The sequence below is a fragment of the Python bivittatus genome, unplaced genomic scaffold, assembly GCF_059951505.1.
Source record: "Python bivittatus isolate LINGU-HERP-01145 unplaced genomic scaffold, Pbiv_v1 ctg000340_np1212, whole genome shotgun sequence".
Classification (NCBI taxonomy): Eukaryota; Metazoa; Chordata; class Lepidosauria; order Squamata; family Pythonidae; genus Python; species Python bivittatus.
The window spans coordinates 31,673,817-31,698,479 of NW_028277056.1; the positions used below are offsets into that span (position 1 = coordinate 31,673,817).

At 38.7% G+C, this 24,663-nt stretch overlaps 1 protein-coding gene across 9 annotated transcripts; it reads left to right on the forward strand.

Annotated features, from left to right (window-relative positions):
• The first annotated feature begins 908 nt into the window (after nucleotides 1-908).
• On the forward strand, nucleotides 909-24,332 carry NXPE3 (neurexophilin and PC-esterase domain family member 3). 9 transcript variants are annotated; one of them, XM_025167332.2, is made up of 8 exons: nucleotides 909-1,040; nucleotides 1,991-2,151; nucleotides 4,100-4,182; nucleotides 12,132-12,350; nucleotides 15,247-15,998; nucleotides 17,971-18,044; nucleotides 18,441-18,647; nucleotides 19,833-24,332. In XM_025167332.2, the coding sequence occupies exons 4-8, from the start codon at nucleotides 12,258-12,260 to the stop codon at nucleotides 20,432-20,434; spliced, it is 1,728 nt and encodes a 575-aa protein (XP_025023100.1). In that variant the 5' UTR covers nucleotides 909-1,040; nucleotides 1,991-2,151; nucleotides 4,100-4,182; nucleotides 12,132-12,257; the 3' UTR covers nucleotides 20,435-24,332. The 9 variants fall into 9 exon arrangements, with proteins under 9 accessions (XP_025023100.1, XP_025023102.1, XP_025023096.1 ...); XM_025167328.2 differs by having other exon boundaries at nucleotides 936-1,331; XM_025167329.2 differs by having other exon boundaries at nucleotides 936-1,331; nucleotides 4,100-4,135.
• The last annotated feature ends 331 nt before the right edge of the window (nucleotides 24,333-24,663 follow it).

Genomic DNA, 24,663 nt, shown 5'->3' on the forward strand with positions numbered 1-24,663 from the left:
AAGAACAATGCTCATGGTTAGTTTCTGTTTCTTCACATTTTCTTAATATAAATACTTTGGTCATGATTCTCCACATCTTAAACTTTATTCTGAAGACAAAACAATATTTTGGTATATCTTAGTCAAGCAGGTGCTTTTCTCTCATGCCACTGAGAATACTTGTGAGATTCTGTAAAACGTGGCTGGGCTTAAGTATGCTTAGCTGCACTATAGTACTTGGCTCACATTGTGGTTTGTAAACTTAGTTTGTTATGCAAATTGTGGCAGTTGTGGCTTAAGTGCCATGTATCAACCTGGTCACTGAATTCATTTTTAATCATTCTTAAATCCAGAGGGCCTGTCATGAAGCAGCATTAAAAAAAGAGGAAGAGATCCTGAAATCATGACGTTTGAATGGATAGCACATGTCGTGTGCTATCCAGCTTGCACTCAGGACTGTCTTCTCCACAGATTGTTTAGGGACTACCAGTGTTTTAGCAATGTAGTTTGAAAAACCTGCTCTTTGGCTTTCCATAGCCTGTTTACTAATAACCAGGAATTGAATACGTTTGTTTACTTGGCCCCAAGTACCTCCATAAAGAGTTAGTGAGCGGATTAGAAATATATTTAATGATCCTTTAACGGAATTATCCCCTCCAGTTTAGGCAGGAGACCTAAAGATGAAGAATGCAGCGAAAGAATCAAAGCATCGGAGGAAGGAGATGGCCCACCTGGCAATACAGCACAGAACAGCGATGCAAAGTCCAAAGCAGTTAGATCGTTTCTCTTAAATACCGAAGCAGCGATCGCCTACGCGAGTCTGTGCTTGCGCAATAAAAGGAACGGGCCAGCGTCAGGCGGGGCGAGAGCAGTCGAGCCCCCTTTCCCGTGGTTGTCTCGGGCTCCTCGCCTTCCAAGTCCTCCGTCTGGAAGGCAGCCAACCATCTGCCCGAGAAGAGGAGGAGGAAGTGGGCGAGGCGAGCGTGCGTGTTTCGCCTCGCTCGTCTCGCATTACTGCACAAACGGCTCGCGGTGCCTCTCGGCTCGCCTTGAACGGTCTGGTGAGTGCGGCGGAGAGAGGGCTGCTGCTCTGAGCGCAAGGTTTTCCGTTCCTTCTGGTCGTGGGTCCCATCGGATGAACGAGAAGGCCCAGGCTCCGGGTGTTGGCGTACCGGTTGACCAATAATGGGCCGAGGAGTGCGGGAGGAGACGGGTGCAGCAGCTGCAGGGGAAGTGACTTGGAGTGGTCCTGCTAATGGAGCTGGGATGGTGTTATGTACTGAACACGCTCTTGCTTGCAATTTCTGCAGATCTTTCTGATTTTACCGATTTTTTTCTCAGTCATCAGCAAGGTAACGCTCCCCTCTCATTTGCAGCTTGTTGAAATGGTCCAGTTCATGTTAGCTGGGGTGAAGTAAAAAATGATGCAATGAAATTGATCAAGCTAATAGGTGACTGAACTGAGCTTGATCGGGTTGTTTTACCTTTGGGTGCAGTGACCGCTTTAGAATCTCTTTTATCTGTGTCTTTATGCTTCCTGTAACTGTCTTCCACACAAGGAAAACAGTTTTCTATAGCTGGTCATATTATATTTATTCCTTTATCATCCAATAGCTCAGAGGTCCAAATTCCACTTTCAGTGGGCAGTGAATGGACTTATGATGAAATGGACTTAAATGCAACCTTGGGACATCTGAAATTGATGGGGAGGGGAATGTTAGCCTTACTCTAACTAGGGCTCCCCCCCCCCCCGCTTCTGACATTATTTCTCCTTCTCCACATGCTATTAGATTTAGGGAGGGACAAATAGAGTTTCCAAGTGTCCACAGGAAAATTCAAAAGAATGTTTATAGAGGAGTCTAAAATGGTGAGAACAGTTGGCATCCCAGTTGTATTTCATTTTTCTTTTGCAGCTAAATCCTAGTCAGGAAAGACAAGACTCATAAAAACTAAGAGCCATATTATATCGGAGCAAAGGCCCATCTATTCCATGTCTTGTTTCCCACTATAGCTTGCCATATGCCCTCAAGACACCCACATGCAGAACATAAGAATAGCAGCCATGGCTGTCTGCAGGGGAGCAAATGGGCAGTCTTGCCCCAGATGAAGCAATTATGTCTAGATGATCAGCTGTCATTGAAAAGGTAGACTCCAACCTATCTGGAAACCAAGGTATTTGGCAAAATGCATACGATGTTTTCCTCATGTTGTCCTTTCTTTTAAGTGTACTGTACTTAGGCAGCGAACAAACAGTCTAGCCATTATTGTCTGAAGTTTAGAGGCATTTATTTTAAGGAAAAAACTTATTTGGTAGGAAATGATTGCTGAATGATTTTCTAAAATAATTTAGAAAAGCTAGTGAAGACTATTATATTTTAATTCTAAATGTTTTTGCATTGGTATAGAATGTAAGGCTTGGAAAGTATTGAAAATATAAATTGCAGTATTCATATACAATTAGTTAAGAAGCCTAATGGATGACATTTTGTCCTGGTTAGATTTTTGGAAGAACACTTTTGAATGATAGAATTGTGCCTTGGGACTTCAGGCCTTGAACTGATGTTTGTTGTTACTAACTTTGGACTGCCAAATGGGGAATTTGACATTATTAGTAGGTCATCATTGTTCTAAGACACATGAGACATATTCTGAAGGAACCAGTTGTAGTCTGCCAAATTTGTCACATTCAAAATGATGGGGTTCTTGGAAGGTCATCATCATGTCTCAGTGCAGATATTCATTAGATTATGAATGGGCAGCCATGAGCTCTCAGACACTTTTTTTTTCTGATCCATGAGGATTTTTATATGTTGATTTGTTCTTCCCTTGTTCATGCATGTGTTTACTTCACAACGTGGAATATCTTTTGGAGTCTCATATAATATCTCTAAAACATTTATCTAATATGTGTATTAGTTCATATGCAGATTTTTTTGAATTGTAGGACATGTACTTCATTTAATGGAACTGGCAGTCTGGCAGGGAAAGAATCAATAAAGTCATGATGTAAATGTCTCTGCTGGGAGAAGTCCAGCTCTTAGATTCTGTGCTTCTGGTTATTCACCAGATTGTGGCTGATAGGTCACTTGGATGTTCATGAGGGAAGGTTGCTTTCCTTTTCTGCAGTAAGATAGTGAGACATCACTCCTTTGTTTTAAAAAAAACATCTCCATATTGCACTCCCTATAAATCTGGGAAAGAAATTAATTTGGTTTTTTTCAGGCTATCAGATTTACCACTAGAAAATGCTGGGAAGTGTAGGAAATAGCACTAGGTCAACCACTAATGTAAAACAAAAGTCTTGAAGAATCAGTCCAAGACTATTTTTGCATTTGCTTAAATGGTGCATCAGTTGTCAAGACAGGTATTGTTTGAAACAAAAACATAATTCTAGGCAATACATTCCTTTTTATCACAGAAATTCCCCCAGCAATGATAACTGTAATTTTCCCCATCTTAACATATCCTTAATTTCTAAAGGGTCTTCTAAGATTACAACCAAATGTCCTTAGTTTACATATTTCTCTTCTCTCCAGCAATTTTCTCATCCTGTCTATAGTCTCTGTTCAGACCTTCAAGAGCTAGAATGAATAACAACAGTGATAATGGGCATCCTTGTCTAGTCCCTTTCAGTATCTCACAGGGTTTTGTTAATTCTCCATTAACAATTATCTGTGCCTTTTGTGAAATCCATTTCACCCATTTAATGAAGTTCTCTCCAAAATCCTTATCTTCCAAAACTTTAAACAAAAATGTCTAGTTCAAGTTGTCAGTTGTCTTTTCTGAGTCAAGAAAGATCAATACAGCTTGTTTTTTATTATGTTGTTCTAAATATTCCAAAATGTCAAGAACATTTCTAATACAGTAGAGTTTCGCTTATCCGACATAAACGGGCCAGCAGAACGTCGGATAAGCGAAAATGTCGGATAATAGGGAGGAATTAAGAAAAAGCCTATTAAATGTCATAGGCTAGACGCGTGCACCTGCTGCACCTGTTGCAATCGATTTTTGCATTGCAGCGCCGCACCATCAGGAGCAATAAGAAAGAGTACACTCAGACTCGCATACAAGTGGCACACTTTTCTCGTCGCCGATTTATGTGTGTTGTGTTTTTTTTTAGGGGCGTTGGATAAGACGGAATGTCAGATAAGCGAAGGTCGGTTAAACGAGACTCTCCTATATTATCTTTTAACTGTCTCTTAGGTAAAAACCCACATTGATCTTCATGAATAAAGTCCTGCAAAAATATTTTCATCTATTCAGCTAGAATCATCGTAAATACCTTATAGTCGTTGTTCAATAATGATATTGGTTGATAGTTTTTTGGTAAAGTCAAGTCTTGACCTTCTTTAGGTATTAATGCTATATTTGCATCTATCCAACTATCTAGTATCTTTCCATTGTCTAAAATAGAATTCATCACTTTTTGCAAAGGTTGTAATAATTCATCCTCAAAATATTTATAATAAGAAGCTGCAAGCCATCTGGTCCAGGTGCTTTCCCTATTTTGGTCTTTTTTATGGCTTCACAAACAACCCATATTGTTATAGGTCCATTCATCATTCGCTTCTGGTTTTCAGTTATCTTTGGTAAATTCTGTTAAATTTAAATTGTGTTAAATATTCATCAACCTTTGCTGGGATTGAGATTTCTTCCCCCTTGTATAATTTTGAATAGTATTGTTGAAATATTATTTTCTTGTGTTATCTGTTGTCATAATTTTCCCCTTGAAATTTTAATATAATTTTTTTTCTCCTTTTCTTTTTATAATTTATACACCAACCATTTCCCCGGCTTATTTGCAAACTTGATTTTTTTTTGTTTTGCATAATTCACTTTTATTTCCATTTCTCTTACTGTTAACATAGATAAATGCCATTGTAAAAGTTTAATTTATTGCAAAATAGTATATTTTCCAGAGATCTCTTAAATTCTTTTCATTTTTATATCCATTAAAATCCATGTTTATATGGCAAGGGAAAAAAACAAGAGTTAAACTTAAAATCCTATAAGTTGCAAAGGAACGAGGAGGATTGGGATTGCCTGATTTTAGATTTTATTTTGCAGCCTGCTGTTTAGTTTGGATGAAACGGTGGGTGCTTCTGAGAAATAAAAGGATGTTAGAATTAGAACCTGAGGTTTGGGTGGCATGACTTCCTATGGTACAATAAAGTTAAAGTAAATGTAGATTTTAAAAATCATTATAGGAATATCATATTGAGAGTATGGAATAAATATAAGCCCAGGTTGTGCTGGAAGATGCCTTTGTTAGTTTTAGCACAAGAAGCATTTTATAGAAAAGAAACAGATGGTAAAAAGAAATGGTTAATATATCAAGATGTGTTATAGGAACATGGCAAACGCAAAATGAAATCAAGAGAACAGTTAGTTGCAGAGGGATTTAGCTTTCACTGGTTCTCATATATACAATTAAAAGAAAGGTTTAATCTAAATAAAAAGATAACAGGAATTGAATTATACAAAACAGAATTCAAGACTGTATTATGTACAAACAACGAACATGTGATTGCTAAAATATATAAGCTTTTATTGAAATTTGAAACAGAAGAAGAAGAAGTTAAAGAGTGCATGATCAAATGGGCCAAGAATTTTGGTCATAATATACAGATGCACCAATGAGAGAAGATGTGGCTAAAAGGACTGAAATTTACACTATGCTATAACTTAAGAGAGAATTATTACAAAATGATGTACCGCTGGTATATATGGTATATATGTTCTGTATTTTTCTTTTCCTTTTCTTTGAATCTGTATGTTTGCTTTTATTAACATATAAAATCTTTTAATAAAAGATTTAATAAAAATTATAATAAAAATTATTTTATAACTTAATAAAAGTTATAAAAGAAAGAAGAATCAAAGACTATTTAATATAATCTCCATTTTTAGTTATGCCAACAAAATAATTCCTAATAGATTACTTTCATTTATAGTCATGCCCTCCTGGAGAAAAATTCTAAATATAGATGTTTTGTTTATTTTTCCTTAAGGAAAGATGCTCCCAAACTTCAAAATGTGTAGATTTCTAGGATGTTCTTGCTTCTGTGGGTTTTTTCTTTTCTTTTCTTTTTTTGTCACATTTATATTCAGGGTTTGTTGTTTTGTTTTACTCTTTGTATTAAAAAAAATCTGCAACAAAGCATTATTCCTGCAATTGGCTAAGGTTAGTCTCATGATAAAGGGAGAAGGCATCTGAAAACTAAAGATTACCAATCAGGATCCATTCACAGCTGTTTAAAACTGGTTTAACCTGATTCTCATAAGAACCTAAGCAGTGCCCTACTGGATTGGACCCCTGGCCCATCTAGTCTAGCAATCTGTTCTCACAGTGGCTGACAAACTGCATAAGGAAGCCTACCAATTTCCCTGCAGATGGCCTTCAGTGGCAGTCACATTGCCATCAATAGCCATTGATCCCCATGACTTCTATGAATTGGTCCAACTCCGTTTTAAAGCCAGCCAAGCTGGTAGCCAGCACCACATCTCATGGTAGAAAATTCCAAAGTTTGATTGTATAAAAAGAAAATTCCTTTTGTCTGTCCTAGAGATGTAAAATTTCTGGAAATTTTGAAGCCATGAGAAAAAACCGTTTTTTCCCGTTTTTTTCTGGAAAAAATAGAAATTTTGGAAAAATTGAAAAAAAAGTTCAGTGTGGAGTAGTTTTACAAACTGCGTGAAATGCAGTGTATATAAAAGTATTATGCTTGCAATAAAACAGGTACCCCTCTTTCCTTCAAAAGCAACAAAAAAAGCAAGAAACCATCAACATAAAAAATAATCAGATTTGCCCCTTAGCACCAACAGCAAATAAAGTTAAGGTCCACCTCAATATTTAAGCTCCATAGAAGGTCTACCCTTTGAGTGGTGCTTTAAAAAAAAAGAAACAGAAGACACAACATATACATGCAGTTTATTCTATCTCATTTTCTGAACTACTATCATTTTCCGTTTCTTCTTCCTCTTCCTCTTTGTCATTTTCTCATGGACTTCTAAAAACTTTAGGTTTGCACGGATTGAAACAAGCTTTTCTACCCTTTCACAGGTCAGTTTGTTTCTTGATTTGGCATGAATATTACCAAACATAGACCAGATTCTTTCACATGCAGCAGAAGATGCAGGAATCTGCAGTAAGCGAGATGCAAGAGGTGTCAGAGGTTGTGTGGTGCAGAGACCTTGCCACCATGTTGCAGGAGGGATATGTTTTGCAGAATCGCAGAATGCATTCCTGGCCCAAATCCCTGAAGATGTTCTATATTCTGCAACATTTGAAAGTACTTTTCCAACATCAAGTCCTAAGTGCGCAGTTTGTTTCATAATCCAGTCAAATGCAGCAGCTGTATTCTCATCACTCACACCACTGCCTTTGAATCTTGGATCCAGTAGATTTGCAGCAGCATGTATTGGATGGCAACAAAATTCTTCCCGTTTCTTAATAAAATCTTTCACTTTACTGTTTTCAGCAGTTGTAAGTGGAGATGCACTTAGGTTTTCAAAACCAGATGTTTTTATCATAGCCATGTGGTTAGGAATTTCTGACAAAAGTACAGTGTCTGATTCAGATGAACGAATTGCTGAAAAAATTGGTGTTAAAATCTGTAGGGAGTTCTGCAGCTGAACCCAAAACACGTCCTCATCAAGCACAGTGTTCCTTATATTTCTGGGAATTTTAAGATCCTCAGTTATTACTGTTGGTTGAAGAGCTTCTTTGTTTTTTAGTAAACTTTCAAAGGAGATCGCCACTCCACCCCAACGTGTTTTGCTACAGAGCTTCAGTGTCACTATTTTATTCTGTGCATTTTTTCCTTCTTGCTTCTTCTTGAAGACTGCAGTGACAACATGAGTAGCTTTTACATATTTGATAACTTCTTTAGCTCTTCTGTAAATCCTCTGAAGGGTGTCCAGTTTCATGAAGTCACTAAGAAGTAAGTTTAGTCCATGAGATGCACATCTTATTGCAGTAATATGTAGATACTTGTCCATTATGATTTCCCATGCAGCTTTCATATTACTTGCATTGTCAATCAGCAAAGCAAATACTTTACCACTCTCAATTTTTTCTAAAACTGCACATATTTCACTGCTGATATACTCTGCAGTATGTCTTTTCTCTCCAGTTTCAATGCTTCTATAAAAGACTGGTTGAGGTGTTGTTATCACAAAGTTGATGATTCCTTCTCCCCGAACATTTGTCCATCCACCTGTAAGTACTGCAAGACATAGTGCTTCACTGATTTTTTCTTGTACAGATTCCATCACACACTCATATTCTGACTCCAAAAGAGGCTTGCTCAAGGAATGTCTGCTTGGCAAATGATATGATGGTTGTTATAATTTAAAAGCTTCCTGCCAATATGCTTTTTCAGTTATTGACAATGCTGATCCAGAAGCATATATTGCTCTTGCAAGGGCATGATCAATTTTCTCCTGATTTTCAGGTGTCATTTTATCTATAAATGAAGGTATGGTGCATTTTTGTGAGGCAGTGGTTTGCAACACTTCTTTACTTGAAGATGCTGCTGGTGAAGAAACACTTTGTAATGATCCAGAAGCAGCAGAAATAGTGTTTCTGGAATTAGAACTCTGGAAGGAAAAGCTATCTGCACTTTCATTCTGGTCCTCATCATTTAATTCCTAAAGTACAGTGGTACCTCAGGTTACGAATGCCTCTGTTAACGAACTTTTCGGGTTACGACCAGCTCCGGCCGTAAAAATTTACCTCGGTTTGCGAACTCCGCCTCAGGGTATGAACAGGATACGCAGCCATTTTCCCTCCCGTGACACGGTCTGCGGCCATTCCGCCCCTGACACGTGGTCCGCGGCCATTTTCCACCCCTGACACATGGTCCACGGCCATTTTTCCGCCCCTGACATGGTCCACGGCCATTTTTCCGCCCCTGACACATGGTCCGCGGCCATTTTTCTGCTCCTGACATGTGGTCCGTGGCCATTTTCCGCCCCTGACACATGGTCGTAGGGAGGGGGACTCTCCCTCCAAGCAATAGCCGCCTCCGTGTCCTCCACGCCAGAATGGATTAACGGTAATTACATTGAACCTTATGGGGAAATTTCCTTCGGGTTGCGACCAATTCGGGGTGCGACCAGAGTCACGGAACGAATTAAGTTTGTAAACTGAGGTTCCACTGTATTTTTTAGTGTCTTTAGGGGACCTCTGGCATGCAAGAATGTGTTCTGTCATCCTTGTAGCATTTGGAAAAGAATATTTCTTCTCACAATATTTGCAAATTGCAGCTTTGCTCTCAGCAGAAATTGCACTGTGGAAATGTTTCCAAACTCTAGATGTTGGTCTCACCATTTTACTGAGAGGAGGAAAAGAAAAACCAATTTACTGACCAGACTATAGGTAAACATTATGCTGTGATGGTGGAGAACATTAATAGGAATCATTTAAGGGTTACAAAAGAGAAACTAATTTGTCAGACAAATTTACCCTCTTACCTGTCAGTTAAGGCCTGAGAGGAGGACAGAAACTATCATCTCCTATATACCAACAACTACTCAACTGTAGGAGGTCGGAGGTACACAAGTAAACTAAACTGGAGGCTTTTCCCTGCAGTGCTCCCTAGTGGCACAAATGCATATTTCTCCTGTTTGAGAACTGCATTGAGAAGTTCTTGTTACTTGAATTCTATTCCAGGATTTGCTTGTCTTCAGCTGAGAGAACTTGCAATAATTTAAGACTTTACAAAAAGTCTCAGAAATCTTTAATTAAGGTCTTCATGTTATATAGTTTGAATACCATGTCATAGATATATTATTTATCATTGGAAAAGAACATATTCTGCACACTTTTTTTTTCAATTTTTCCAGAAAAAAACGGCTTTGGAAAAAAACGGAAAAAAAACTGTTTTCCCCCCAATTTTTCTGGCTTTTTTCCAGGCCTTCCCATCTCTAGTCTGTCCTGATTTTTCTAAGATTCAGTTTCGTTGGATGACCTATGATCCTAGTATTTTGGGAAGGAGAAAATTGCTTCTCCTTGTTTACTTATCCATACCATGCATAATTTTCTACATTTCAATCATGTCCTCTCTCATTTAGACTCCCTTCTAGACTAAAAAACCCCAAATGTCCAAACCTTTTGTTATATGCTCCCCTGGGCACTTTCCTTCGTGCCAGGGCGGAAACTTCCCAGAGACAAACCTTCTGGACGCAAGGTGAGGTTTTTTAACGTTTATTACAATAAACAGGGAGAATCTGCACAATCAGATTTGATCTCCGAGGAGCCAGGTCCCGCCCCCTCCCTTTTATACCCGGCTAGCGTGCCCGCCATCCCTTCCTCGTTTCCCCATTGGCTGAGGTACTCAGAGGTTACATTCTTCGCGACCGCCTCCGTGACGTTTCCTAGCTCCTCCCATTACATTCATCGCATGTTCATTATAATTAGCTCATTACTTAAATGGGGTGTGTCAGTTACTATTCATTAGGTGATTACTCATGCGTATTCTGGTCTTCAAGGTCATGAGTTCATCCATTTGCGGTTACCTCAGAAAATAAAAAAAACCCACTCCAGGCTTGTTCTTGCCTCCAGTTACTTTGGATACATCACCTCACTTATCTCACCTTTCCTCATAGGGAAGCTGTTCCAGCCCTTTGATCATAATTGTCCTCCTTTGAACCTTCTCTAGCTCTACTATATCCTTTTGGAAGTGTGGCAACCAGAACTACCCAATATTCCAGATATAGTTATAAGGGCATTGTAATATTGGCATCTCCATTCTTTACCATTCAATACTGTTTCTTCTCTCCAACAAGACTCTCATAGGACTTTTTCCGTATTAAGGCTTTCTAACTTAATTCTCCAAATATTTCCCCTTTTCTTCCTTTATTAAAAATCCTCGTTTTATTCGGCCTAAAAACTTCACACTGCCAGCATTGTCATTTCAGAGTCCCATTACTACAGGTAGTCCTTGGGTTATAATGGCAGTTGGGATGGGGATTGCTGTTCCTAAGCACTGTGGTTGTAAAGCGTGATGTCATATGAAGGCATTGCTTAGCAATGGCAATCCCAGCAGGACAGTTGCTGTTGTAACCTCAGAACTGTGTAGGTCGTTAAGTGGGAAGAGGCAGGAGTCCAAGGCAAGGTGTATGGGAGGTGCAGTGGGAGGATGCTGTGGAGAGGTGCTACGCAGCATGGGCAGGTCAGCAGGGGCTGTGGGAGGGCTGGTGGGCACCATGGGAAGGCTGGCAGGTGCTGTGGGCAAGCCAGCAAGAGCCTTGGGCAGGTGCTGGGGAGGGTGGGCTGGCAAGGGCCATGGGCAGGCACTGGGGAGAGTGGGCAGGCTGGCAAGCAGCATGGACAGGCTGGCGGGGGCATGGGTGGGGTGCTTGGGAGAAAAAGTGGGCGCAGGAGGGCTTCTTTAGAGAAAAAGCGGACAGGGTGCTTGGGAGAAAAGTGGCAAGTGTGGGTTAACTAGGAAAAGGCAGGAGTACCAGGCAAGGAGTCGGGGGGGGGGGTGATGGTGCCCTGGGCAAACGCTACAGAGTGTGGGCAGGTTAGCAGGGCTGTGGGAGGTCTGACAGGGGCCACGGGAAGGTTGGTGGAAGCTGTGGGCAGGCCAGTGAGGGCCTTGAGCAGGTGCTGGGGAGTGTGGATGTGCTTGTGAGGCCCTTGGGCAGGTCAGCAAGGTGCAGGTGGGTGGTGGGAGTGCAGGCGGGCCAGCAAGGGTCTCGGGTAGGTGCTGGGGAGGGTGGGCTGGCAAGGGGTATGGACAGGCTGGCAGGGTGCAAGGCGGGCTGGCAGGTGCTGGGGGCATGCATGCTATGGAGGGGGGTGGCTGTGACCTTCCCTGCCAGATTCCCCATTGACTTTGCTTGTGGGAAGCCAGCAGGGAAGGTCACAAATGGCAATCATGTGATGAGGCTCACTGAGATGAAGTAATTGCGAGCCAAGTGCCCAGATCTCAATCACATGACTGCGGGGATGCTGCACAGCTGAAACTTCGAGGACTGGTCATAAGTACCACTTGTTCAGCACTCTTGTAACTTTGGTGACTGAACAAGTGGTCATAACTTGGGGACTACCTGTATAGCCCTCTAATATTGTTGATTCTCAGATGTAAACTTATTTCTTCTTAGCTCTATTTAAGGTCTAATCGGTTTAAAACTCTTTATAGAAAAAGTGATGTCACAGAAGCATCCTGATGACCTTTATGTGATACTGAATAACAATGAAATTGACACCTGTGGAATATGGGCAACGTGGCAGCATCTTACATGGGTGAGAGAGAGATGAAGGGATCATGAGGCCTCATTTCTCCAAAACCCATATTTTGTGCTTAATTCTGGCACTGCTGGCTATTTTGGCATTAGTCCACAACTTTTATCAATTTGAGGTAAGTTACTTCACTCTTCCAAGAACTGGCCTAATAGGTTGAGTGTTATTTTTTTCTGATCATCCATGTCTTCCCATGATAAGTAACACAAATAGCTTTCAGTGACTGTGAATGTATTACTTAACACTACTTTTTGTTAAATACTATGTCTTGAGGAAGAATACATAGACACAAAATATTTAACTGTAATTTATTTTTTTCTCTCTTTTGGTGATTGCAAGATCATTGAATGTTGTGATTAGTTTCTCAATAGTTTAGAATGCTGTGCTGTTTGCCCAGCAGGCTCCCAGCCCCAAGCCATTTAGGAGGCAATCAAAAGCCAGAGGTATGAAACTAATTAAAAGTCTTGTCAGTTACAGACAGCAGCTGCCACCCAGCTAATTAAGATCACAGAGCTGAGCTGTTAACTTCAGGTTAGCACTTTTTAGGAACCCACTGTGCTGGGGAGAGAAGCAGCTCAGGAAGAAAGAGCTTGTTTAGGCCATCTCTCCACTCTGCGATGGGGGGGGGGGGAAGGGAAAAAAAAACCTGGCTCAGACACAGGACAATGTGTACTAACTGACTGTAATGACAAACACATGACCGAGAGAGAGAGAGAGACACTACAAAGGTCATAAATGCGGGCATTAGTCACAAAGTGACTTTTTCATCACCATTGCAACTTCGAATGGTAGCTGCCTGAGGCAATCACTAAGTGAGGTCTACCTGTAATAAAAGAAAACCTTCCCTATTAGGGAAAGATGGAACTGTTATAGGCCCCTTAGCAAAACAAAAATACCCAATAACCAGCAGCACTGCCCTGATGACAGTATTAACAGCAGCAGTACAATTTAGCAGCAGATTAAACCAGTCCACAACATCAGCCTTTCCAACCAACAGAGTTGGAAATCTTGATTGTAATAAGATTTGAGTTTTTACTATGAGTTTATATCGGATTTGATCAAAACCTTTTATTTCCTAAGGATACATAGATGGAGCTAAACCAGTTTGATTCTGATTTGAGCCTGTGTTAAGGTACATTGTTAGACTTTAATCTGACAAATCTGTGTTACTTTCCAGTGCCAGCAGAATTGGCTGTCAGGAAAATAGTCAGTAGGCTGTAAATCTGCACAGGCTCATGCTTTATGTCAGCTTCCTGGAGTAAAACAAACTTTGAAACAGCCCTTTTGCAGTATCTTAAAGGATAGACTATCTGCAGGTCAAGCAAGCAAGTAGGGATCAGGACCAATAAGCTGTCAGTGAGGCAATGAATCTGAAAGAAAAGCAACAGATAAGGTCAGAAGAAATCCAAAGTCTAAAACATGGCAACACAGAATACTCACAAGCAGGATACAGACTTGTTAGACAGTAGCTGCAGAGATTGCTTTCCTCTTAGCACTCACTGTCTGATGGCTAGCTTCTTCAATCTGCAAAGTTCAGGTCTCTGGTCCTTGATCTTCATTAAGATGAAGATCAAAATCTTTGTTAAGATCAAGGCCTAGGGCTAAGTGGGTGTGGTCAAGGGGTCCTGTGAACTTGTTGGGTCTGTCAAAATTGGAGTGAAGTCACTGGTTCCAGTATTGCCAGAATCTCCAGCAATAACACTGCTATCATTTGATGCTTCTGGCTCTACTTCCCCCCATTCTTCTTATCTGAAGATGTGTCCCCTAGTAGATCACCCATAATCAGTTTTGTTGACTGCATTTTTCTATTTAACTTAGTCTAATGTCTAATATATTTTATGGAAGAGAGCAGCAGCTTACTACATTATACTTCCACTGCAACGCCAATACTTAGCTTCATTACACTCAAGAAGAGCCATCAGAATCTCCTGCAAACATGCCCCTTTGCATGAAATTCTTCTAACTTATCTACAATTTGGCATGCATTCTCTCTACCATAAGAATCAATTATCACTGCATTGGGTCCCGAAAGTGTGGGTGGCTGGGTATTCAGAATTTAAAGAAACATAGCACAAAAAAACCCACCATGCGCCATTTTTGTCAAATTTGGTATGCATTTACTGCTAAAGATCTGCTTTCCTTCTATGTCATCCAATTTTGGTGAAGAACAAAACAAAAAGTTATAGCCTTCTGTAATGGAATCCATACAGAGTTGGCTAAGAGTGGTGAGTTGGCCCTTGAAGGATCTCTTAAGTCTTTCCCATGCAATTCATATTGCACCTTCCCACACTTCTGCGGACAGCCTATTCAGTAAATATCACCATCAACCACTCATGCCTAGGTGCTGAATTACTAGGGAATAAATGAAGTGGTGACCTCCTTCACCTGCTTTCCTTCCCTTATATAGACTAAGTGAGCAGGAAATCCTTGTACTAAGGTTAAGCTTATTTCAGAATAAAAGTGCTGATTCAGCAAGAATTCAAGTCTTTATTATAGATAATGAGGTTAAGGAACTAAAGAGAAGCTGAAACCCAAAAGAAGAAAAATCAGCCAGTGCCACAGGTAGAGGAAAATAACAATAATTCTGCAAGGTTATTTCAGTGACTCCTCCCCAATCAGATATACACATACTGTACACAGATACAGAACAAAGAACAACAATAATAAAGTATTTTTAAGCAGCTCTGAAAAGGGAAGATACCAGCTTTCTCTTAATTAGTAAAATAAGAATATTAGGATGGTGTTATAAAAATATGAGTGGTATAATGATATGTTAAATAACATGGATAAAATATTTACGTAACTAATAGCCTATAATCCCACTTATACATACAATTCTTTTATATCTAATGGAATAAATTAAAACAATTTGGGTATTTTTTAATATTGCATGGTATTTCTTGCTGACTATTTTGATTTTATGCTGCTGAAAAGTGCTAATAAAAATAAAGCAAGTATAGTAGATATGATTCTGTTGCTACAAGTCTGTTTGAAAGACTTTCTTTCTTTTGTAGAATTTCAATACCACAGGTTTAAAATGGTTGGTAGAAGAGAATGAATCACAACCCTCATTGCATACAACTAAAACGCGCAGAAAGCTGTACTGTGGTTATGAGCATCAGGTTTTGTCCAAGATTGAACGTGAAGAAGAAGAATCCTTATTTGCTGCTCTACAGTGGCCCAAACCTCCTGAGAACAAAGTCCCCTTTGTGAGGAGTACTGACCCTTTCCATAGCAACTTTATGATATTAAATAATCATGCAAATTTCAAAGTTGGTGATCAGCTGGAGGTGCTTGTCCACATGAAGGATTATGATGGAAACCCAAAGCAATATGGTGGAGATTACCTTCAGTCAAGAATTCATTCTGCTTATCTGAAAGCAGGAGCCATTGGAAGAACTGTAGATTATCAGAATGGATCTTATAGAATATTTTTCACTTTACTTTGGCCAGGGGAGGTCACAGTATCTGTGTCCTTGGTTCATCCTAGTGAAGGAATCCAACTCCTTCAACGTTTACGAGAAGAAAAACCAGACAGGGCCTATTTTAAAAGCTTATTCAAATCAGGAAGGATTTCAGAAGTTACAATATGCAATGTGTGTTTGCCTGGAGACATGCCAATCTGTAACTTTACAGACAGCTATACTGGAGAACCATGGTTTTGTTACAAGCCAAGAAAACTCTCCTGTGCTACTAGGATTAACCATTTTAAAGGGGGATATAAAAAGGGCCTTTTAACTTCAGAAGAGAGTAACTTTTTCCAAAGGTATATGCTTTCTTAGATTGTATGTTTAATGTTTGTTCTATATGGATTAATTTCCCTTTGGCTCTTTTCTTTTTAAATTGTGTGATTGGTGAAAGACACTTCATGAATGCCTTTTATTAGGCTGAAGTTGACCTTGGAAACAAATGCCAAACAAACAACAAAATCTATATAATTCTGCAATCTTTCTAATTTGCTAAGAGCAAAACAGTCTAAGAGAGAGCAGTTTAGTGCCAAATTTATGGCTCATATTTTTCAAGAACTCCCTTTTCTTAGGGCTCTGTTGCTGTCGCTATATAGACTAGTTTTAGTTGTAGCAATAAAACTTGACTCTCCAGATACAGCCCTATATTCAGGAACTTCTTTACAGTAGAAACTTCACAGACATGACACAGTTAGATAAATTACTTTATTGTAGACGAGAAAGAAGTTATATATATCCAGAAGATGATTACTGCAGAACACAGAAATTAAGCTGTATATATCTGCGCTTTAAGGCTTAAATTTTAAACCTTTTCCTTCTGCTTTTTGATTCAGAAGACTTGGGCCATTATTTCCTCAGCCCTGACGGTCGGAAACATCTGCTTGGTTTTACTGATTCTGTTGGGCCTGAGCACCTCTGGTTTTCACTTTGCAGGTGCAGTCCCTACTTTGTGTTAGTAGGAAAGTATTGGATTTTTTTCCCCAAATGTATTAAAATAAATTATGTTTAAAAACCCAAATATTATTGCATTTGAAACTTTCTCTAACCACTTGTTTCTAAGTTTAAACAAATCCCCCCAAGATGCTTTTTACACACACATTTTCCTGCAGACATTCCTTTTTAATATTTTTTATTATTTATTTATTTATATATCAAATTTGTCACCGCCCATCTTGTTGAAACGATGATATAAATTTCACCAGTGTACATGGTTTTAAAAAATAGATAAACATTTTTGTTCCTTTCAGAAACATGTATTTTTAAATATATCTTTCATGGTTTTTTGCACTTTTTTATTGTAAAAAGAAGAAGCACTCAATAGCTGATGTTGTTGGTAAGTCTCATGCTAGTAATATGTAGTAATACATCATACTGGTAATAAATACATTTAGCAATGAAGAATAAAATGGAATATTATTAAGATAGCTAAGTCCTCTTTTAACTCAATCTGCTTTGAGGTGATTTATTTTGGGTTTTTTTAATATATATAAGGATTCCAATTTTTATTTAATAAACAAGTGACAACACTAGAAAACACATTGATAACCAGTGCCTTAGTAGTGAATGTGGGTTCTAAAAAATGTTCATTCAGATACAGTAAATAGCTCGGTTAAGATTCTAAACCATAAGTTTTATTCCTTCCAGAAATGTTGAAATGTTTGTGTTTACTGCTGTAATTCCTTACTGGAACTTCTACATAATATTATCAAATATAATCCACAGTTTTGAAATCAATACTTATAAAAGCCATAATTAACACTAACTAGTAGCCCCTTGCAAGTTTATTGCTTTGAGTTAAACATTCCTCAAGAAAAACTTAGGAGAACTTAACACTAATCACATAACCCACTCATTTAATTTAGGATGTTAACACTCGAAGCAAAATGATGAGACTCCCCAGTAGATATTTTTAAATGGTAAGTTAACAAAGAATTATCCCCTCTCCATGACTTGGACTTGCAAATTCACTTGTTTTGAGATGACTTGTGCTTTTCATGGGATTTGCCAATTATGATTAGTGAAGGCATTTAATATAACTCAATTTGCCTTTGCATCAGAAGGAAATACCCGTTGCTGTCATTCAGGAAGGAATCTCTGTAGTCCTATTCATATTGAGATATCTACCCAGATTCAGAAGAGGGCTTAACCATGTTAAGTGATAGAATAGTGTTCAGCTTAATGTGCAATCTGTTTCTAAATATTTAGCAGTAGACAAATGTGACTTTTTGTATTCAGTTTTTTTTTTAATTTTTAATTTTTCCCTTAATTTAGTGGTGTGAATATTAAAATGCCAATACCTTCCAGTGGGCCTGATACTGTGATCGTAAGACCTTTGGGGCATGCAGGTAAAGTAAATAATATTTGACAGTTTTGCTTTATACTGTTTCAACTTGTCCTTATGAGCTGCAAATATCTGCTAACAATGTTTCAGTAGTGTATGAGAAACTGCTGAACAGCTGTTGTTAGAATTCTATTATTGTATAATAACACAAATTATTTAAAATATTAAGTAAGCATTATGGACTTAAGGATGAAAAGTTATTCATGTTTTCTATCTTGGTTATTCTTTCTAGGGCTGAGCAACAATCCTGTTTAAAAGGACAAAATGTGATTCAGAGCATGTATATGGCATCTCTCTGACAATTTAAACAAAACACTTCTTTTCCTTATTTTGTTTCAAGCTATAATTTTAATGCATGGCTTTTTGTTTTTAATTATTAATTTAAAATTTTCTCTCTCAGAAATGGACAGTCTAGAAAGATCTCACAGTCCTGATGTATTTCCTTCTGGTTATTATTATCAAGATGAATGGCAACAAAGGACACAGTTGATTCGGCATTTTAATAAGTCATCAGATATTACTGAATGTTTACAGGGAAAACTTATTCACTTGTTCGGAGACTCTACAATCAGACAGTGGTTTGAATATTTGACAGCATTTGTTCCAGGTATGTTCAAATTGACTCTGTCTTAAAAGAAATTCTGCCACAAATAATTTGGATATAAGATTTTTGGATACAACATTTTTCCAACATTTATCACTTTGTTACTGATGTTGTTTGGTTGATATACATGTCTTTTTGAAATTTGAGAGAAAAGTTGAAAAAAAATCCCAAATTTGATTTTTTCCAATATCTATTTCACTTATAAGAATATCCTACTATTAGGCTATTGGGGACTACCAAGAGAAGTCAGGCACAGCAGGCAAATCTGAGTCAAAGGGTTTTAGACCAAATGTGGCCTTTTGTCTAATTTCAGAAGCCCTTGGCAAGCAAGCAGACTCTTGGCAAGAGAGCCCTGCCCCTTTTGGGCAGTTTATTTAATTAATTAATTTTAATTTCTGTAACCACTCATCCCAACCAAGTGACTCTGGGCGACAAGCAATTATAAGTTTGCTGTATGTGGGGTGCTGTGTAGGGAGGAAAGAGAGAAATTGTGGTATCTGTGTGGGCCCATCAACTTTTGACACCAGTCCCAACTGCCATTTGGCATGCAGCCCTAAAAGGCTCCCCCATGAGAAGAAAAGCTATCCCACTTCTGTCCTCCAGTAAACAGAGCAGCTGTTCCACTGGACAAGACTGAAGTAATCTTCAGTGAAGTTGGTAGCAGATATGACAGGCAGATTTATAGGTGCTTTGCAAAGAGTCTATCCAATCCCAGCTGCAAAAATCTCAGTGGTCATTAAATGGCTGCAGGAAACAGGATTTTAGATCTTCCAAGTAAATCCTGCTGATCAAATTCTCAAAACCAGAGCAGAACTGACAGCAAAGAGTAGACTGCTGCAGTACTATACAGCAAAAACAAAGACAAAAAAAGTGCATTTGGGGCAAAGAGGGGCTCGGGGAATCCCTTTAATTTGTGAAGGGGAACAAAGAGAGGGCCCATTCAGGTGATTAAGGCATTAAGGGTGTTTTTTTTTCTCTCCAAAGAAGGGGTTTCTATGAGGTTACATACTTTTTCACTCCTTGAAATAGTTAGTTGAGTGTACAAGAATAAACTCTGCATTTATTTGTCTCATGGGTGATTTTTCAGAAGGCATAATGTTAAACCTAAATTAATTTTGTTTTACGAACAATTCTAGGTAGCAAGAGTGTATTGCATACAGTGATATAGTAATTCTTTTATTTTTGCAGATCTTGTGGAATTAAACCTTGGACGTCCTAAAAAAGTTGGTCCTCTCATGGCTGTGGACTCAAAGCATAACATCTTACTAAATTTCCATTGCCATGGCCCTCCCATTCGCTTTTTTACAGTTTTTAGCAGTGAATTGCATTATATTGCCAATGAACTGAATCGTATTGTTGGTGGGAAGAACACCGTGATAGCCATAACTATTTGGTCTCACCTTAGCACTTTTCCTATAGAAGTGTACATCAGGAGATTGAGAAATATTCGCAGGGCAGTTGTTCGGCTATTGGATCGGAGCCCAAAAACTCATATAGTAATCAAAACTGCCAATGTTCAAGAGCTTGGCCCAGAAGTTAGCCTTTTCAACAGTGACTGGTATTCCTATCAGCTTGACACAATAATGAGGAAGATGTTCTCAGGAATTGGGGTGTACTTTGTGGATGCTTGGGAGATGTCATTGGCTCACCATTTGCCACATAAATTACATCCAGAAGATATTATTGTCAAAAATCAGTTAGATGCTTTCTTGTCTTTTGTATGCCCACTGGAAACACATTACAGTTTCTTAACTGGAATACATAATCAAATGTGGTCTCTGTTTGTATAATTCAGTGTTCTGCACTACTTGATGAATCATTGCTGATTTGAGGTGCTCATAATTTGCATCAAATCTAACCAGCTTGCACAAAAGCATGCACATTTGTATTTAACAAATATAATAAATAAATAAAATAAATACATTTACTGGAGGCAGGGAGATTTTTGTATGTGTGCTACGTTTCCATACACACAACTCTACTTTTTTACAATGCATGTATTAGTGAATTCAGGTTCTACTCACTTCTCTCATTTGTGCAAAGTATTTTTTTACTAGGGCTAAGCACACTTCAGATATTTGGAAAAAGTGCTTTGGAACTTGTGTGAGCACAGAGCCTCTTCGCTGTTCATTAAAAGAGCCATGTCTGAAAAAAGGATACAGCAGTGTTAATGAATCACCTCCAAAATAAAAGGGGATATTTTTCTGTTTTTCTAATTGGCCTCAGCTTCTTGTGTGGTCACTGAAGAGCCAGAGCTAGAACATGAACATAAAATAATGGGCATTCTTCTAAAGTTACCGTATTTTTCCAACTATAAGACGATACTTTTTTCTAAAATCCTTACACTAAAAATTGAAGGGCGTCTTATGCAAGGAAGTAAGCCGAGGAGAGAACCGTGCGGTTGCAAAACTGCCCATACTTTGTCTCTGCAAACAGGCTTCCTCCTATTGCTAGCCTCCAATCACGAGTGAAATAGCTTGACTCTGCAAACAGGCTTCCTCCAATCACGAGCCTCCAATCACGAGTGAAACTGCCCATACTTGCTCTGCAAACAGACTTCCTCCAATCACGAGCCTTATGTAACTGACGTCAGCTGATGCTGAACAAACCAATTGGAGGAAGTCTGTTTGCAGAGACAAGCTATTGGCAGTTTCACTTGTGATTGAATGTAATCAGTTATGCAAAAGAGCATGGAAATAGAGCTGCAGAGAGACGGTTTGGACTTCCTCCCACCGGTAAATGTTACCTAATTACTAAATAAAAATGTGTTCTGCACTATCTTTAAAATATTGATTTCTTAATTTTGGGTTGGAAAAGTGGGGGTCGTCTTGTACATGGGGGCGTCTTATTGATGGAAAAATATGGTATTTGGAAGAGTTTTGGTAAGGACAGATGCAATTAAGGCAGACATTAATGTGATCATAGTTTTTCTCTAGTATGCTTGAATCAGGCTTTCTACTCTCATAAATAGAGTGGTAGCAGCTTTGTAAATTACCCTTTCAAAAGGCTTAAACGGTAAGTATTTCTTAAGAAGAAAATCTGTGGATAGCTCTAATCCTTGGGACGTACCCAAAATGTTAGGGGCATTAACCAAGTTACATAAGAACATAAGCAGTGCCCTGCTTGATCAGAATCCAGGCCTACCTGAATAGCAGTCTGTTCTCACAGTGACCAACCAACTGCACAGGGAAGCCCACTAACCTTCCAGCAAATGGCCTTCAGAGGCAGTCACACTGTCATCAAGGCTAATAGCCATTGATCCCCATGACTTCCATTAATTCAGTGTTTCTCAAAATGCAGTCCAAGGATTCCTGGGCTCCCCCAAGACCCTCTCAGAGGTCCGCAAAATCAAAATTATTTGCCAACCTATGTTGAAAAATAATACAATACAGGTGGTCCTCATTTAGCAACCACAGTTCGGACCAGCAACTTGCTTGTTAAATGAAGCAGTCACAAAGTAAAACTCTGTGCTTTTGATCTTACAAAGGTCATAAATGTGAGGATTGGTCGCAAAGTTACTTTTTCATCACTGACGTAACTGCAAATGGTTGCTGTACGAGGCAGTTGCTAAACGAGGACTACCTGTATTAAAATCCCATCAAACGATTGTGAGAAGCAGTAGTGGCAGCAAATGCACCAATGTTAATTTTTAATACAGTAAATATCAATAAATATAAGCCATACAAATAAAAGCTCTTTTGGGGTTCTCCATAATTTTTAGAAGAAGGAGGGGGTCCTAAGAGAAAAAAGTTTAAGAAACACTGCATTAATTTGTCCAATACTTCTACCTTTAAAGTTACCTTTAATTCTTTGCATAAGCTGTTACATGTTTCTTCCTTGGAGGGGTGGGAATTAGTGGCCATCATTTCTGTGTAAGATTTCAGAACTAGGAGCCTTATCAGCCAAAAAGGAACAATCATATGTCACTCATGTTGTATTGCTTTTGATCCTATTTTCATGCCAAAAAAATTAAGGCTTTCACAAAGTCTAGGAATTAATACTGCCTAATTTTTGTTCTGTGCACAAAAGCATCTATATAAAAAGAAATGGCAAAGAATTAAATATTCCTTGACTTAAATACTCTGAAAAATTCCAGATATCTAATTCATGATTGTTTATTTTCAAGTCAGATTGGATACTAAAAAGACCCTCATAAATCAGACTGTAACTTTCATATTGCAGTGTTACAAGGTCTTAACTTCCTTGCCTGTCACATCCTACATGATGGCCTTTTACCATTACAGTAGTACCTCGGTTCAAGAACACTTCTGTTCATGACCAATTCGGGTCACGAACAGCTCTGTTCGCAAAATTTTGCCTCCGCAAACACCGGATCGAGTGACGAACAGGATCCGCGGCCATTTTCCCTCCCGTGACACGTGGTCGCAGCTTCCTGTAGGGAGGGGGACTCTCCCTCCAAGCAATAACCACCTCCCCACCCGCCTTCCTGTCCTCCACGCCAGAAGTCACGTCGAGCAAGGTTAGTGCTTTCTCTCTTTGTACTGTATTTTGTTTCATATTTTTGCAGTTTTAAAAAAAAAAACATATGGTTCAGAACGGATTAACCGTAATTACATTGAACCTTATGGGGAAATTTGATTCGGGCCGCGACCAAAAATCAGGTCATGACCAAATTCGTAGGGGTCAGAACGGATTAACCGTTTTTACATTGAACCTTATGGGGAAATTTGATTCGGGTTGCGACCAATCCGGGTCACGACCAGAGTCACGGAATGAATTAAGTTTGTGAACCGAGGTACCACTGTACCTTTACTGCCCTCAGTATCACCATCTAGTGGTTGATTTCTCTTGAGCTGTCACATGGAAATCAGTTTTAACTTTAGTATGGCACACAAGTTAGAAACAATTTCCTCAGCTCCTTCAAAAGGTAGATACTCCAGAGCATAATATCTTCATAGGAAGGAATTCACCTGACATGGGATTGTTCTTCTGTATTTCATATAGGATATCTTATCATTTTCATAAAAGAGGATATTGAGACTAAGATAAATAGCATTATGTATCTGAGAAGGGATATGTTCTCCTATCTTGTGAAAGCTATTCTTGTTGCTTGTCCTTCATCCTCTGTGGAAAAGGAATTTTTCATGGTAATTCATGGTAAAGTTCTGCTTTATCTGCAACACTGGTAGGTTGTGGTAAGGCACAGGTACTTCACTTCTCCTACATCAGGTAAGAACCAGACTTTTCCCTCTCTCTTTCCCCAGATAACTAGAACCAGGTTTGAGGATGATGTTCCTTCCTGTTTTAGTGGCCATGTGTGCCTGCCTGAAGAATACCCATGTTAAAAATAATGGAAGTAGCATTTTTAAATGGCATTGTAGGTTTCTTCATCAGTTGCTACTTTGCAAAATGGAGGTCTACACTCATTAAACTGCTATTTGAGTACTGAAGGTTTATAAGCTTTGTATTGCATGATAACAGTTTTAAAGACGCTTCTCTGTGGTGAGTATCTGCAATGTTTGATGGATCATGTGGAAACATTTAATATTTTACCACTATTAACTAAAAAATCTAAACCATGAGTTTCTAACCGTTGTGATTATTGCTATTCATATGCAGAAGTCTACTTAAATCTCCTGTGAACAATGGATTTTATGAGCTAACAGCTACTTAGCTATCTGATGACCTTATAGCAACCATTAATGGCACTGTTGTGTAAACATTCTATCAGTTAAAATGTATATTATTTTTAATTTCATTAGTTATTAAATAAATATTTATTTCATTTTTATTTTACCCTTCCCCATGCTTTCTTCTCTTATTGCCACAACGCTGCATGGAGATAGGATAGGAAACAAATGATAATTAGCCAAAGATCTTTTGTCATCTATAGAATTGAGCAGGCCTGTGCAATGACATATTCTGCACTGTCTGGCATTATATCCACAAAATTGTATTACTTTTAATAGCAAATGATATGTCCATTAATTGTTACTTCAAACCATACAAATAAACACAAATCTGTGTTCTCTCATCAAAACCCATCTATTTCAACATA

Excerpts from the sequence above, each read along its gene's own strand:
- NXPE3 (XM_025167332.2), top strand. The coding sequence starts at position 12,258 with ATGAGGCCTCATTTCTCCAAAACCCATATTTTGTGCTTAATTCTGGCA. Across the intron at positions 15,999-17,970 it reads GAGAGTAACTTTTTCCAAAG|TGGTGTGAATATTAAAATGC; the intron begins GTATATGCTTTC and ends CCCTTAATTTAG. Across the intron at positions 18,045-18,440 it reads AAGACCTTTGGGGCATGCAG|AAATGGACAGTCTAGAAAGA; the intron begins GTAAAGTAAATA and ends TTTCTCTCTCAG.